This window comes from Rhipicephalus sanguineus, chromosome 3 (assembly GCF_013339695.2).
Source record: "Rhipicephalus sanguineus isolate Rsan-2018 chromosome 3, BIME_Rsan_1.4, whole genome shotgun sequence".
Lineage (NCBI taxonomy): Eukaryota > Metazoa > Arthropoda > Arachnida > Ixodida > Ixodidae > Rhipicephalus > Rhipicephalus sanguineus.
In genome coordinates this window covers 192,274,445-192,290,016 of record NC_051178.1, presented here as the reverse complement: position 1 = coordinate 192,290,016, position 15,572 = coordinate 192,274,445, and the positions used below count along the sequence as shown (strand labels likewise).

Below are 15,572 nucleotides of genomic sequence, written 5' to 3'. Positions count from 1 at the left end.
ATGCAAGTAAGTACAGAAGGATATATAACTTTTTCACAATGTATTAACGTTGAAGAGCATATTATGGCTGTATATGATAGTTATGTAATTTTATATGGTAGTTTGTATGCGATATTTTATATCACTAAAGATTCCACCTCCCCTCCCCAATCTTGGCTCAGAAATTTTGTTTTAATGATGGCTCCCAAACTTCTTTTGAAACTCGAATATACTTCCCATAAAATTATTCGCATTGAAAGAAGGTTTGCCTGTAGAAGCCCTGTACACTGCGCTTAACTGAGCCTCCCCGCAAACCATCACAGCCACATGGCCTGTCACACCGTCATCATTGCCGTCTTCTTGTAGCTGTCGTCACACGCGGGCATGATATACTACGCGTTTCGACATCAGCATGCGTAGAAACATGCAACAATCGTTTAATCTATCAGTCATCCCCTGATGGTTTCTAACGAATCTTTATTATATTACTTTAATTTTCTACGTTTCAGCACCGTTAAATTTTCATCGCTTATTGCGTCTAGCTGTACATGCTGTCTTATCGTATAGCAACGCTTCCAATACATTGATTCGGGTGTGTTGGCACTAATATGCGTATCTTAGCTTTTCTTTTGATTTTTTGCATTTTGTGACATTTCTATGCGCTCTTATGACCATTCGTTTTGGGAATAATTAATTGGGTCTGGTACTGCTTTGTGTTTTGATTGCATGACGTTCTTAAGCAGCACCTTAAGTAAGTTGCAAGCCATTTTGCATTCCCCGCCGCCCCTGGGGCGCGTCCCGCAGGACCTCAATAAAGTTGTTTTCAATTAATTAATTAATTAATAATCAGAATGGTGTTCCTGTGACTGAGAATAGAAAATGCAATGGTCGCGTTCAGCAGCCCGACGGACCACAGCCACTGAACCACTGGGGTGGGTTCATATAAAAATAAAATATATTTTAAAAGCCTATTACAAAAGTGGTCAATCAATCAATCAATCAATCAATCAATCAATCAATCAATCAATCAATCAATCAATCAATCAATCAATCAATCAATCAATCAATCAATCAACTTATGTGATTGTACATTCATCTAGTCCATTACAGACCAGCCTACACTGGCACCACGAACTGTTTCCCGTAGTCGCACGTGGACGGCTCGTGTCGGCGGTAGAGGATGTTCACGTAGGGCACGGTTTCCAGCGCCATCTTATGGTCGATGCCGTGCCCTTTCCCGGCTCCTGCCAGCAGCAGCCCCGTGAGGCCCTTCTTGTGAAACGGGCCGTACGCCTCGAGCAAGCGGTACACGATGCACTCGGCGATGGCCTCTTCGTCGGCGTACACGATCCTCAGGAGCGCACGGCCGCTAATGTCCGTGCTGACCACTCCGTAGCCTACCACAGACCTGCAGCAGACATATCCACGAAGATGATGCACCCTATGACATAATACACATTTTATCTTGTCTAGTGCTCCTTTTAAAGACACTCAAACAAGACAGATGTAATTAGAGTTGCAAGCAAGTTGGTAACGGTCAATCGTCAACAGCACCACTTTTGAGAGAAACACGCGAAAGAACAAACAGGACATGTGCTGTCTTGTCTTGCAGAGTCTCGCATTATTTAAATGGTCCTTGTCAGATATGGCGCTGTTGAACACGGAGCTTCGGAGGAAGAATAAGCCCTCAAGTTCCCAGGCTGGAAACGACGTATCGACAAGCGTATTTTTCTTCTTGGGGAATCTATGCGTCGAACTTTGACACCTATATTATTGTTGCAGGATGGGATGAATTTACTTACTGAAGAATGAAGCAGCGTAGAGATGAGATCGCCTGAAAGTAAGCCATAACTGACTCCACGGGCAACTTCAGCTCTCCCACATGGTCATCTACATCTGCCCCATGAAACGTCACTATGACATTGAGAATTTACAGCAACTAGGACCATTCTAGCGGCGTTACAGAGATAGTTATTACTCAAAAGCGGCAAAGGATGAAGATGAGGAGAGTGAAGCAGAGAAGTGCGGAAATAGAGGTAAGGGAGGAGTGAGGCAGCGAAAGAATGACGAAGACTTCTTCAGTCCTCCCTTACCTCTACTGCCACGCCTCTGTGCTTCGCGATGCTCATCTTCACCGTGAACGTAAACCAGCTCGCCCACATCGCTGTTCTTATTAAAAGCTGCAAAGCCGGGGTAACTGCTGCAAATCGCACTGCACTGCTTTCAAAGGTTAGCTTTGCTTTAACACTATTCTCGTCAAATGCAGTTACACCGTTCGATGACAATGGCTGGCCTAACTTCAGGAGGCAGCTGTTTCCACATAAAAATAAGTACGCAAACAACAGCTACCGGTTCTGGTCGTCTCGTCGTGCCACTACTACGGCGTTGCCCTTTTCGGCCAGAACAAAACCAATGAAGCGTTCTCTGCGGAAGCCAAACACGGCGGCGTCGTAGTCGGCGATGGCGGCCACCGTCTCGACGTCGTCTTGCACCTGCACAGCCGCCACCTGCACGCCCTCCTCGCTCTGGGTCAGTGAGGAGATGTCGGCGGGCCCCGGCCGGATGTAGTGGACGCTCTGTGGCGACACGGATTCGAAGCCGAAACGCCGGTAGTACATGGCCACGTGAAATCCTCCGCAGATGAGGAACGCGTTCCTGTCGGCCCCGAGACGCTGCTCGACGGCCTCCTGCCAGAGCCTCGTGGCGAGCCCCGACTTCTGGAGCTCGGCGCGAACCGCGTGCATCATCACGTACGCGATGTCAGGGTGTAGGTCCACGACGGCGCAACTGCCCTGCACCTGACCTGTGGTGATTCGAACGTAATAATTTGAGTCACCGTTTAAGGTTTTCGTGTTTTTTACGTGCCTTAAGTATGTTATACTTATTGTTGGTGCTTGCTGTGAACCACCTTGCGTGTCATATGTATTGTACTCACGGATTGAAACGCGAAAATTCAGGCCTAAGTAATCAGCGTACTTTCGTTCCCAGCGTCTACAGATCGTGTCATATCGACGTAATTTTGATTCGAACACTTACATGAGAACGAAAATTACCTATAGCGGCCAGATTTGCAGCGACGTGACGTGGTTATCACGAGCCATTGATCATATCAGTCGTTATACAAAAAAAAAGAAAAAAAAAAGTTTACCGACGATTACGATACTGCCGAATGCGAATTCTGAGCGCAGCTTCGTGTTGGGACAACGCCAACTGTGTTTGGAGTTTTGGTTTTCCACTGTCGTAGCAATGTAACCAGGCCCGTAGCCGGGGGGGAGGGGGGGGGCTAGAGCCCCCCCCCCCTCTGAAATTTTGAAGTATGCGTTTTTACCAAAAATAATTAATATTGTGTTTTTCTCAAAAAGTCAAGGTTTCAGCAAGATCCCCCCCCCCCCTCCCGCCCCGAAAAAGATTCCTGGCTCGCGGGCCTGAATGTAACATTCGTTACGTGTTACCACAGAAACTGCCAGCGAGCGAGTGCTACGCGTTCGCTCTCTTTCATCCTCGTTCGCTCTATCGGTTACGCCGACGCCAACTGCGACGCCACTCAACGAAGGAACGACCGCCCTCTCTAAAACGCCAGGCCTGCGCGGAACGATCAGCACAGTCCCACCGAAAGCTGCAAGAGAGGCCTTTCTAGAGCCCGTTCTAAACTCTCTTGGGGCAACTAATACAAGTACACATGCAAGGTATCCACTACGCCATAAATCATATTTTTTGTGAAGTAGAACAGCACCCACTACGCCACTATTCGTATTTCTGCGGATAAGCGAGGTACCCGCTACACATCTGTAAGGTATTATGTGCACTTTGTTGATGCTGCATGAGGCTGATGACGATGAAGAATTATGGCTGAGCACTTTGGAGTGGGTGGGAAGCAATAAACCACACATTCGTTGGGCAATTAGCGCTGTGTTAGCAATTAGCATTAGCATAACATAGGTTATAATGCGATTGGTTTCCCGATATGACGCCTGTATAGGGTTTTGCACGTGAGTTTCAAGCACCAGCATGCTCTGTTAAGGAGCCACGCTGGTGCTTGAATCTCATCTGCAAAAAGACCCTATCAAGAAATCAAAAATTTGCAGTTGCATAGCTCGGCTATGCCAGGATGTACGTAGCGTTAGCAAAGATTCAGCTGATTATTCTTAGCTTTCCAGATTGTTTAGGATTATTAGCCGCCGTCTGTTCATCCTTCGTACGCTGAACCGCTAATTGCCAGGCAACTACTTCGGGATCCGATGAGATAAGCTTCTCGGCTCTGCTGCGCCGTTGAGCAGCATTCGCGCTCTCATTCTCCATGGTGTTACACACCTGCAAACGCCAGTCAGAGGCGCTATCAAGCGGCTCCAGCGCATTGTCAGACGGCGACTGCACAGCGAATGCGAATAGCTGCGCGCGCGCCGGCGCCAGTGTGTCTGCCGCGGCTACGACGCCACTCCTCCCGAACGCGCAGACCAGCAGCGGTAAGCCGCGCGCGGCGGTGGCAGAGAGCGTGTGAGATGCCGGCTCCGGTGAGCCAGCTGTGTGACATCACTGATCCTCGCGCATGCGCAGCACGGCTTATGAGGATCCACGCGAAATCGGCTCCGGCTAGGCAAGTGTAGCTAACGCTACAAAAACCAGCGTGGCCCGTGCAACAGGCTTTGAAGAACTTTTCCTGTTTTTCTGGACTTGTACAGTATATATTTGTTAGCCTTTGAATGCTTGTCTTGCTGTGCTTGTGCGCTTATTGTCGCTGAGTGAATGCATCACTAAGTCATAACATTTGTGATTATTTCAAATACTCATTATAATAAATACCACGAAAGAAAAAAAAAAACCGCGGGGCTCTGTGGTAGAATACTCGACTGCCACGCAGAGGGCCCGGGTTCAAATCCCTTTCGATGCTGGGTATTTTTTTCTCATGTTATCTTTTCATGTCCAACGGTTACGGCACAGACGTCGACGGCGACGCCGATCAACGCAGGAACGGGCGCGCTGCGCTCTAAAACCTATCTCGCGTTTCGATTTGTACCTGCGCGATCACTACCCAAGCAAAATTTTTTTTTTCGCGAAAGCAGTAGTGATATTCAGTGTACATCACATATTGTGTGAAGCTTCTTGTGTGTCACACGTCTAATCACGCTGGAAAAGAGGGGCGATAATAGATACGAAAGTGTGCACCGAAATCTAGGAGAATACAGCCGTCATACATCTATCGCATGCTAAAAGGTGTTGCACTAATTCGCCACAACACACTCGGACACTTCAACAATGCGCGTAGTATTATGCGACTTTTTTGCGCAAGATCGTCTACGTGGAACTGAAACTGCCGATTGACGAACAGGCTTAGCACGTACTTTCGCGCTCAACTAGAGGTCTAACGCGCGACATATCTGCGGAACGCTAGGATCAGTCTCCTACACTGAGTAATGGAATGGGGTAGTTTGAAAGTTAGAGCTGTAGAGAGAGAGAGAGAAACACACACACACAAACACACACACACACACACACACACACACACACACACACGCACGCACGCACACACACACGCACGCACGACGTCACAGTACAGATGCGTGTACGATTTACTGGCGTAGCCAGGGGGTGGTGGTGGTGTTGGGGGAGAAGGGGGTTCGAAGACGTCTTGAAATTTTTCAATTTTTCATCTGTATATATAGACGCACACATACAAAAACACACGCGAACATGCATAAAGGGTGGTTGAACTCCCCCTCTTCACCCCCGTAAATATTTCTGGCTACGCCCTTGGATTGTTTCACAATTGCCTGTGGGCTCACACCTTCCTGTCGAATTAAGCACATAGATGGAACAAAAACACCGTTCGTGAAGAAAAGATGCTGGTGTCAAAGCGACCTGCAAAGTTCTCGAAAGGAGCGAGACGCTTCAGCTATAATAGCGAGAAAGCTTCTAACAAGAACGAACACTAGAAAATATCTGCTTGTTCTAGTTTAGCGCTGCACCTTCAGTCTCACTTTTAGATAGCGTTGCGATCGCTACCGCAGTTCTACACAAAGGATCATGCACACGACGCGAGAGTCTGCGAGAAAAACAAAAAGCGCATTTCCTTGTGTAAACAGGAAAGCGTGCATTGAGTGGGTCCGAACGAACGACCGCTGAGTGGGCGGACGCAACGGCGCGTGCGACACGCACGAGCAGTGACTTTTAAATGGACTGATAAGCAGAACAATGGCTCGAACGGGGACATCCGTTGCATGCGAGTTCTCAGTTTATTTTTACTCAAGTGTAACGAAAGGCAAAATAGCCAAGTGCAATGTGCTGCACTGGGGCAGTTGTATTCCTTTTTGACAAACACTGCGGAGTTTACTGTTACGGTGACGTCATGTTGTTTACCAGCCTGGATGACAGAAGGAAACGGGCCTGAGCGAACCAGCGAAGCAAGAAAAGGAAAAAAAGGACGGAATTTACATATTTAACATCGATGGCAACACGTCGATAACGTGCACGTTATCAGTCAACATAATCAACGTTATTAATAAACAATAATGACGTGTCACTGGCGCGTTATTATTGTTGATTTGTTATCGCTATGCAACTGTCACAGCTTCAGTTTATGTTATAGCCTTCCAACATTGCTTAGCATTACCCAGGACATGCCGCAAAAGACCGGCAACTTACGAATGCGCCGTGGATATGGAATGGAAAGTACTGACGCTCCGAAGGCAGCAAAAGCTATAAAAATGAGGTTTCTTCGTGTATATGTGAACTTACAAAAAAAAAATTGCGTGTTTATCAGAAAGAAATATATTATTTTCGTATAACTAAGCAATCAACAACTAATATAGCCAACACCCGAATATAACAGAAGACACTCCGGACATCCTTTAAATTAAGAAAAAAGAACTAGAGAAAATAAACAAAGTCGCATTATACTACGGTCAGTGCTGTAGTAAAAGTATTCGTGTACCACTCCTGCGGTCAAATAAGATGCTGTGGTGCTGAGCCATTACAGTACACCAAGTTGTTTAAACTTGAGGAAGTACTATATCCCGAGGGTGGCTTGATGGGTTAGTTCGTATTGCATCTCAGAAATATTACAGCACACAGCAGACGGGGACAAGGTGAAGAAGAAACGAAGACACAGCGCTGAGTCTTGTTTCTTCGTTACTAAAGAAAAAGCATTACCACAAGGCACGTAAAAGAGGCTCACCATCCTCGGTAACCGCGACGTAGATGCAGTCCGGATCGTACTTTGTCAGCGCGTCCAGTGCCCCGATGCCCAGCTGCTGGCCATAACTTCTGCGCAACTCAACCACACCTTCCTTGTCCTGCTCACGCATCGGTCGAATCGTCACTCCTTTTCCCTCCATGCTGCACGCTTAATCAACTCTATGTTCCCACGCTCAGATCCCGAAAAAAAGAAAAATGCTAGTGAATAAGCACGCGTATAGCACGTCACTCGTATCAGCTCAGCTCAGCTCAGCTTCAGTCCAGCGACGATCGAGATTTTTCCACGAACGGCCCTTGAAACGCCCAGCGAGGGTCGCGCTGAAAGTTTACTAAACGGCCGAGATTAGGAGCATCCGTCAGTTCCGATACCGCGCACCCGGACCATCAACGCGGAGGGGGAAGCCCATTGCGCGTGAGGCGTTGGCGAGAGGTAGTGCCTGGCCATCGAGCCCGCGGGGCAATCTTGAAGGCTTATCGCTCAGCGGGCAGTTATCTTGCATGCCCCGTGTCCAGTCTGTTGCGCAGCGTTCGTTAGCACACGATGCGCTAAACCCGCCACACGTGCGCCGACTAGCCGAGGGAGGCCGGAGAGCTCACTATCGAACTTGTAAATCGTTATCGAGAAAGAAATAAACAAAACAGAGGGTGAGAAAGGAAGTATCCGAAGTGCAAATGCACTGCCTTCGATCTCAGTAAGCCCCAAAAGCCGAACAAGGGCCTGCATTCACAGCAGTTCTCTTTCAGAAGTGTGCGTCTAGGAGATTAGATATTGCCGCAGAGATCGCCTTGTTATAACGCCGATCGATCTTAAGTACCCGTACGGCCATACAATAACTAAAGGGTCTTACGCAACAAAAGCTTTTCGAATACGCGAGTGGAGTTCTAGTTCGCGTTGCCATCCGTCATCAAGCGACGTACGCTTATACAAATGGCCCTGACCTGGTCACATACAATGAACTCACTAAGCGCTTCTATCTAGGCAGAAGCGTTTATCCGCACCCCCACGCAAACCTAAAGAAAGCCCAAGCCTTAATTAACGCTAAGACATTTACAAACAAAATCGTACTATTCACCGGTTCAGATAAGGGAGTGGTACACAGCAGAAAAAATTGAAATTACATGCAAAACTAGCAAATAAACTATATGCCCGTTAGAGCAAATTCTCTGGGACTGCGGCTCACTGGGCCCCGTATTACCCGGGACCACTTTGAAAGGCTCATCAAATCACCAACTTACCATAATAGAGTCCTGGCTGTCCAGTATGCCCACGATAAGCCAGGAGGCTTTCCCTCCCGGTCCCGTCGTAGGAGTAGCCAGGCTGGCGCATTCACGTCATGTACAGGATAACAATAAAGTTTTGAAGAAGAAGAAGCAGAAGAAGAAGAACCTGCACCACTGTGGTTTGAGCAGGTTTCATTCTAAGGCAAAAAAGAGTGAAATGGAACTGGGGTTCATCCTTTTCTGACCTAATGGGGCTGTCACAACCGTTAACCCCTATAACGACTAACATCACCTGGCTTAATAGTTAGCACCCGTGCGATTACTTCTCAGCAAACTGACTTTTAGTTCCCACGGTTGTGCCTCACAAGACGAACAAGCGGCGAATCCAGCCTCTTGTTTTTTCACGCCATGTGCGACCGAGTGAGTGGAGGAGGAGGAATAAACGCGTTTATTGCACGAAACGGAATCGCGGTGTTAGTCCCGCTTCTACCCTAGGTGGGAGGTCTCCTCATTCCAGGAACCCTCTGACCTTCGCTGCCTCCTTGGCCAATGAAAAAAAAATTAAGTCAATAATTAGTAGGGCCCTTAGTACATGTAGGGCTGAATGCACTTAGATAGGCAGCTACTTCATAAGCCAAAGAATTATACTTATGAGAAGCTTCTGTTTGGTGTTCGCAAGACCCTAAATAGAGCTTATATTCTGAAGCACAGATATGCATACTTCGTGTGGTCTAAAGCCTTTTGTTGGACTAAAGCTAACGCTCTGTCCGCCAACAAAGCAAGTTAACTGAACTACTCAGTGTATTGCTGCCTCCGTATGCTTAACAGAACTATTAGCGGACTAAAAAGAAGCAATAAATTATGGCATCAAGTAAAAGTTGAGGGTAGCTTATGACCTTCCAGGCCAGCATCTCATAGCCCAGAAAGAAAAAAAAAAGACAAAAGGGCAGTTTCCGGGTCTTGTAAGAGTGATTGCGAACAGTTCGAGAGAAGAAATGCATTACGCGACAGGTACGGGCAACATAGAAGCTAGACGACAATATCGCGAAAAAAAAAGTACTTAGCGGAGAATCAAGTCCTGACAAGAAAGAAAGAAAGAAAGAAAGAAAGAAAGAAAGAAAGAAAGAAAGAAAGAAAGAAAGAAAGAAAGAAAGAAAGAAAGAAAGAAGTGCCGAAATAAAGCAAGCAAACAAAAAAAAACACCATAAATAATCTGAATACATTTCTTCTGGGTACACGGCGACAAGCTGCGCAAATTCTGGACTCACTCAGGAGCCTACTGTTCTTTTTGTTGCTGCCTGGTTCGTGGTAGCGTACCTGTCACTGAGCAGTGATAGAAAGGTAGCGGTCTAAGCGAACCAGCGCTTTCTTTTATTAGCAATTACTGCTGAATAATGCAGTGAAATAGAAGAAAAAGAAAATGAAAGTGGCACGCGGTTCAACCAGAACAGGTGTAAACTTATTGGGCCACCAAAGATGCTGGTGCCCTCCCCAATATTTTTCTCCTCTCTCACAGTACTTTGCTAATTATTATGTCGCCTTTTCGTTTTTATCATACGCACATCATCCTGACTTTACCACGATAAACATTTCTCACTTAGGAAGCGGGCTATTAGTGGTGCATACGGACTTAGGTATAGACATTTCACCAACGATTACAGTAACTGTGGAGACAGCTACATTGAGAAGCAACATGTAGAACGAAGACGTTAGATATATGCGTAATATTGGAAGCCTTATGGCACAAGAAACCAGACCGCACGCTCCGGAAGTTCTTACAAGCACGGGGCTCTCGATGTTGCGTCGTGCCTTGCATTGGAGGATCAACATCAAACCGCACCAATACGAACCGGTACGCCACGTAGCTGTCGAATGCTGGCACCACGGCGCCTCTTCGTTCTGGTTGTGGCATTTCAAGCCGTCGCCGACGTCGCCTCCGGGTCCAGGGTCCGTCGGCAAGAGGGCATCTTCTGCAGCGGAGACAAGTTCGCCACGGGTCTCCTGCGGACCATCATCAGCGCCAACGTTGAAGTGATTCGGAGGGCGGAGCCGATTAACGTTGGCGACCTCGACCATCTGGGCCTGCTGTGGCTGAGGAACGGTCGCGCCTACAACGTGCACACGGTGAGGCCTTTCGGGCTCATAGAGAGCGACTGCGACAGTAGCGATGAGTGGATCAAGACGATGATTCCCTTGGCATTGGATGGACCTGAGTTCCACTTCGACTGGGAGACGCCCGGTGGCCTGATGGGTGGCCTGTTCGTGCTCTCGTACGAGAAGGCCGCCGCCAACGTCACCATCGAGATTCCCAAGGTACACGAACAAACGGGCCAATCGCGAGCCAAAGTTTAGAGAGACAGTAATAACAGGCGCGAAACTTTTGATCGATTGATTGATCGATTGATGGATCAGTTGATTGATTGATTGATTGATTGATTGATTGATTGATTGATTGATTGATTGATTGATGATTGATTGATTGATTGGATATACGCACCACCCAATCATGTTCACTCGTTTCCGTGACGTCATGCACTTCTTCATGTTAAAAAACAGTTGATTTTGCCATGCATATACATACGCTTGTGTCTCTAGTTCAAGGTCGAATACTTGAACTTTCCGGCACATTTTATGCGGGACCCTTATATCAGTACTCAGCCAAAGGAAATATTTTAGACAGAAACGATGAATATTTATTTTTTTCAATATACCAATTATACTCATTTACAGAGAAAAGGGTACTTAAGCTTCTAACTTACTCCAGCTGGTACGGCTATCTTGCATTGATGAAGAGAAGGCGCACCGCCGTTTCTTGGACGCAGCTTCATACGGACTGTCTACCGTCCTTCATCGCGTTTCTGTTTTGTACCGCAATAGAAAGCGTACCGTCTGATATGTCCAACCTTGCGGCGGTTTCTCTGGAAAGTGAATAGAAATTTTTAGAACAGAATTTTTCGATCTGCGTTCGGTCTTCTTCCATTGGCGTGAAACATGCCCACAACACTGGTTGGTGTACGCGATGACGATTGTAGTGCCGGTAAAAATTAAAACCGAAAGCGCATGTGATTTCTGTAGGATAACTTTATTTTCGCTGAACACGAATGTAATAAATGTAACAGTCTTTTTCAGCGCGCTAGCGGTTAAATGAAGTCTTATTATACGAATACAGAACACTTGTTTTGCTGTAATCGCAGTCTATGCGTTTATTTTAGCACTGCTGCCGCAATTCAAGCCAAGTTGAGTCATCAAAAAGATACGATAAATGCACGCCTTCACAGCGCAGCCCATGTGAGATATCCTAACAGCAATACAGCGGCACAGTACGACCATCGCGGAGGGCCGCATGGTATAGCGCATGAGTTGAAGCAGACGAAATCGAAGACGGCGCCGCAAGCAGCGCCACCGGGCGCCTTTTTGGATGCGTGAGGAAAAAAAAGCAAAAAATTAGTCTCTGACGCAACCGAAAGCTGCCTCAACTCATAAAATATAATTTCAAGTTATACATGCTTGATTTTAAGCAAAATGAGTCTACCTGCGAGGATTTCTTGTCCTATCAGTAGATTGACCACATCGCTGTTGGGTGACGTTATAACGGTCATTCTTTCACGATTTTCAACACAATTTAAAAATATAATTCCTTTTTTATGGGGCAAAAGCATGCTCGTTGCCGCCGATGTGACGAACGATCTTCTCATTTGCACCACAATCAGAAAAAAAAATGACGCCATATCCACGAAGTGAATGATGATGAGTGCATGAGACTGTTTGGCGTAGCGCACACCCACAAGGACAAAAGAAGGACACACACACACACAGCGCTAACTTTCAACTAATGGTTTTATTTCTGATCACACGTGTCCTTTTTATACAGCAACAGGCGATCGATAAAACCAAGCAAAAACATGTAATAGTACAGCATTGACCGCGTGCACGTCATCACTGATCACATCTGCACCCACCTTCTTCAAAGTGACAATTCAAGATACCTCATTTCTTTATCGGACAAACCTAAAGAAGGCGCACTCACGCATTTTTCTTTCACTTTTTCAATTTCAAATGCCTCGATTATTTCCCGGGTTGTTTTGTCTCAAGCCCTATATAGAATACGAGTGCTCTCAAACTCTGGAACGCAACCACACCTTTGGCAGTGGATGCCCAAGTGGCCAGACACAGCTTTGTTGACATTATACGAGTGTTCTCTGAGTCTCTGGTTTACACAACTTCCGGTTTGGCCAATATAGACCCGTTCACACGTGAGAGGAATAGAATACACTACTCTTTCACTGCAATTTACAAACTTTTCGCGGTGCTTGATTGTGCACTCGCGCCTCTCTTTGCTGTCCGCATTAACCTTTTTGCATATCCTTTGCAGACGTTCGGGAGCGGAAAAAACTACGTCCGCACCGGACTTTCTCGCTATCCTGCGCAAATTATGCGATATGGTGTGCATGTAGGGCACCACCGCAACCTTGGTTGCCTTAGTGGCGGCGGTCTGATTACTGGTGTTCGCTCTTCCTTTTTTTCTGATATTTTCGGCGACGGCGGTTAACAGGCGCAGGGGATAGCCAGAATCAATTAAACGTTTAGCCTGGTCCCACAAGCTCGCTTCAAGCTTGTGCCGGCACGATGAGTGGGCGAAGCTCCGGATGTAATCTGGTAAACCGTCAATCCCCGTAAATTTTGGCCACTCGATCATCATATAAAGACCTGACACACAAACGCGGGGGTCCTCATATATGACTTGAAGCTCAGGGTAACGTTTGTTGTCGGCGTTGCCGTTTTGCCTTTCGAGGGCGAGAGCGCGTTCACGATCGTTTTCATCCATGGCAGAAAGAGAATGTGTAGTCTGGAACGCGCTTATACTTCATGGTAATCAGCGTCATCGTCATCGTTATCACGTTTAGTGGGTACATTCCACTATACTGGAACGCGTTTATTCTTCATCGTCGTCAGTCGTCATCGTCATCTTTATCACATGGAGTGGATACATCCCACTTTGCGTCCCTACCTACTACTACATACTACAAAGGAGGGACAGGCCCACACCCTGAGGAGCTTCGCCCCTAAAAATTCTGAGCGGTAGACAGTCCCTTTAAGTTGTAACTGACTACAAATGCGTAGCCCTTACTCCTACGTACCCAACTCACCCATTTCTCCGTCCACGGAAAACTACAGTAAATAATTGACACATTAACCATAAGTAATTAAATAAGTGCATTTATCTCTGTTTTTTTTTTTCGGCAGTTCAAGCTGCGTGGCCAGGCGCGCACTCGCGTGACCGACTACCGGACGGTGGTGAGCCAGGGCCTTGCCTTCGGTAAGCCGGGCGTCACGAGCGGCCCCTCGGCGGTGCTGGCGACGCTCTTCACGGCTCTCAACACCGTCTCCCCCAACGTGGTTTCCGACTTGCTCGACATTCTGATACGCAGGCTGCTGCAGCGTTTCGTCCAGACTGTGTCCTTGCCCTTCTAGGGGCAATGTCCGCCATGGGAGCTGCCCGCCTCGGTCATTTGTTCGACGTTGTTGCAGTGCCGTAATATGCGCATAAAATTTAATCATTGGTATTAGGCACGCATGCATGCATAATCCCTTTTTTGTGCATACGTGCATGGACCTTTTGAAAACAATTTTTGTGAACGCTTGGGGCTGACCGTTCATAGCGGAGATTTGGAAGCGCACGTTTTGGAGCGCGAATTTTCCACCGCTATGTGCTGTGATACGATTTCTCAAGTTCTTAATATTTAAAGGTTCGCAGTTTGTTAAAAGCGTCTAGAGAATGAAACACGTCTTATGCAGATAGCCCATAATTATTCTATTTTATTACGTACCATTGCCGGCAAATTCGCCTTTAAACCATTGAGATACCAGATCAGACGTACTCTCACGATGACTGTTTCTGAGCTGGTTTACGACTGTGGCTGTACGTTTTCCTTTTCATTTACAAAACTTGAGACAGTGCGAAACCGTGCAAGCTACTTTAAAAAAGTTGAAGTAGAAAGAAAGGCTAGGTAGTTCTGCATTGTTCTTCTTTCTCTTTTTTTTTCTTTTTTTTGGAGGGAGGGGGAGGGGGGTCAATACTATGGACTCGCACAAAGGGTGGCACAAAGAAAACACTACATGGGCACTATTTGAAGAAGGCTATTTGAAACGGTGGCTTACCAGGAAGCCGAATGCCTTTGGTTATAGTCACCAGAAAAAGTACATAGAATGAAAGAAAGTTATGCGTGTTGTTTGTGAGCTAAATGAAATAAGGGGCGTAGTCAGCAGCAATGTACTACTCCCCGAAAGACGTTGTCCACACATTGGTTCCTTCCTTGAATTTACTTGTTTCTCATTCCTCTGTATATACTGCCCGTTATGTTTTTCTTTTCTTTTCTTTTTTGTTTTGTGGAGATTATGCGAAGCGTCCAGTACACCAATAATGTTCCTCTTGCCCTTATTAGTGAGAAAAAAAAACAAACACAGCGTCAGGACTTATTAGGTGTTTGTCATTCTTCGATTTCAAACAGCCTCATCAAGAAACAGGGTCGACATAGTGTAATGACGCCTTCGGCTCGATTCTATGCCACTCTTACAGTTGCCGGCTGACCGAGCCCGTTGATAACGTGGGCGGAGTGTTGTTGCTTTCTTACGACTGCCAAAGCTAAAAAAAAAAAAAACAAATGGCATTGGAATAGAATCGTGACATTAACCCGCTGAACGCACCTACGCCTATTAGCCGTCTTAAGGACGTCTTGACAAGATTTCTTATAACAACCACCTTATAATGACCACCTTAAAACGCATACAAGCCGTTTTCACAAAGATGTTTTCAAAGTCCCACGTCCTTCTTGTTAAAACTTCGTGAGACGTTTGAAAATATCTCGCAGCCGGCGCGAAGCCAGGCTAATGCAGAGTCATGTTTAATATTATTACGCAGAATGTCACGAAATCGTTTTAAAATGGGGCTATGAAAGCGCTTTATCAAGATGTCGTCGGGCAGTCTCTCCTATCAGAACGGGGGTACAAAGACGTTTTGTAGCGGTTTTGAATAGCCCAGAGCATTGGCGCAGCAGGGGGAGGGGGGTGTTCGAACACCCGCGCCTCTCCCAATTTTTTTTTTCAGTTTTGTATGTGTCTGTGCACGCCCACATACAAACACGCGCACGAGCATACACATATACGGTGGTTGAACATCTCCA

At 46.6% G+C, this 15,572-nt stretch overlaps 2 protein-coding genes across 2 annotated transcripts; one reads left to right on the top strand and one right to left on the bottom strand.

Moving 5' to 3' along the window:
* Positions 1 to 1,077: 1,077 nt before the first annotated feature.
* Positions 1,078 to 7,355, bottom strand: LOC119387940 (uncharacterized). The gene is made up of 3 exons (XM_037655522.2): positions 7,151 to 7,355; positions 2,329 to 2,782; positions 1,078 to 1,387 (listed from the first exon to the last, which is right to left on the bottom strand). The coding sequence occupies exons 1-3, from the start codon at positions 7,308 to 7,310 to the stop codon at positions 1,096 to 1,098; spliced, it is 906 nt and encodes a 301-aa protein (XP_037511450.1). The 5' UTR covers positions 7,311 to 7,355; the 3' UTR covers positions 1,078 to 1,095.
* A 2,908-nt stretch (positions 7,356 to 10,263) lies between these two features.
* On the top strand, positions 10,264 to 13,896 carry LOC125757908 (uncharacterized). The gene is made up of 2 exons (XM_049414257.1): positions 10,264 to 10,704; positions 13,636 to 13,896. Exons 1-2 carry the CDS (start codon positions 10,264 to 10,266, stop codon positions 13,861 to 13,863), a joined length of 669 nt encoding a protein of 222 aa, XP_049270214.1. The 3' UTR covers positions 13,864 to 13,896.
* Positions 13,897 to 15,572: the final 1,676 nt, after the last annotated feature.

Excerpts from the sequence above, each read along its gene's own strand:
- LOC125757908 (XM_049414257.1), top strand. The coding sequence starts at position 10,264 with ATGCTGGCACCACGGCGCCTCTTCGTTCTGGTTGTGGCATTTCAAGCC. Across the intron at positions 10,705-13,635 it reads TCACCATCGAGATTCCCAAG|TTCAAGCTGCGTGGCCAGGC; the intron begins GTACACGAACAA and ends TTTTTTCGGCAG.
- LOC119387940 (XM_037655522.2), bottom strand. The coding sequence starts at position 7,310 with ATGGAGGGAAAAGGAGTGACGATTCGACCGATGCGTGAGCAGGACAAG. Across the intron at positions 2,783-7,150 it reads CGTCGCGGTTACCGAGGATG|GTCAGGTGCAGGGCAGTTGC; the intron begins GTGAGCCTCTTT and ends GAATCACCACAG. Across the intron at positions 1,388-2,328 it reads CGACGAGACGACCAGAACCG|GTCTGTGGTAGGCTACGGAG; the intron begins GTAGCTGTTGTT and ends TGTCTGCTGCAG.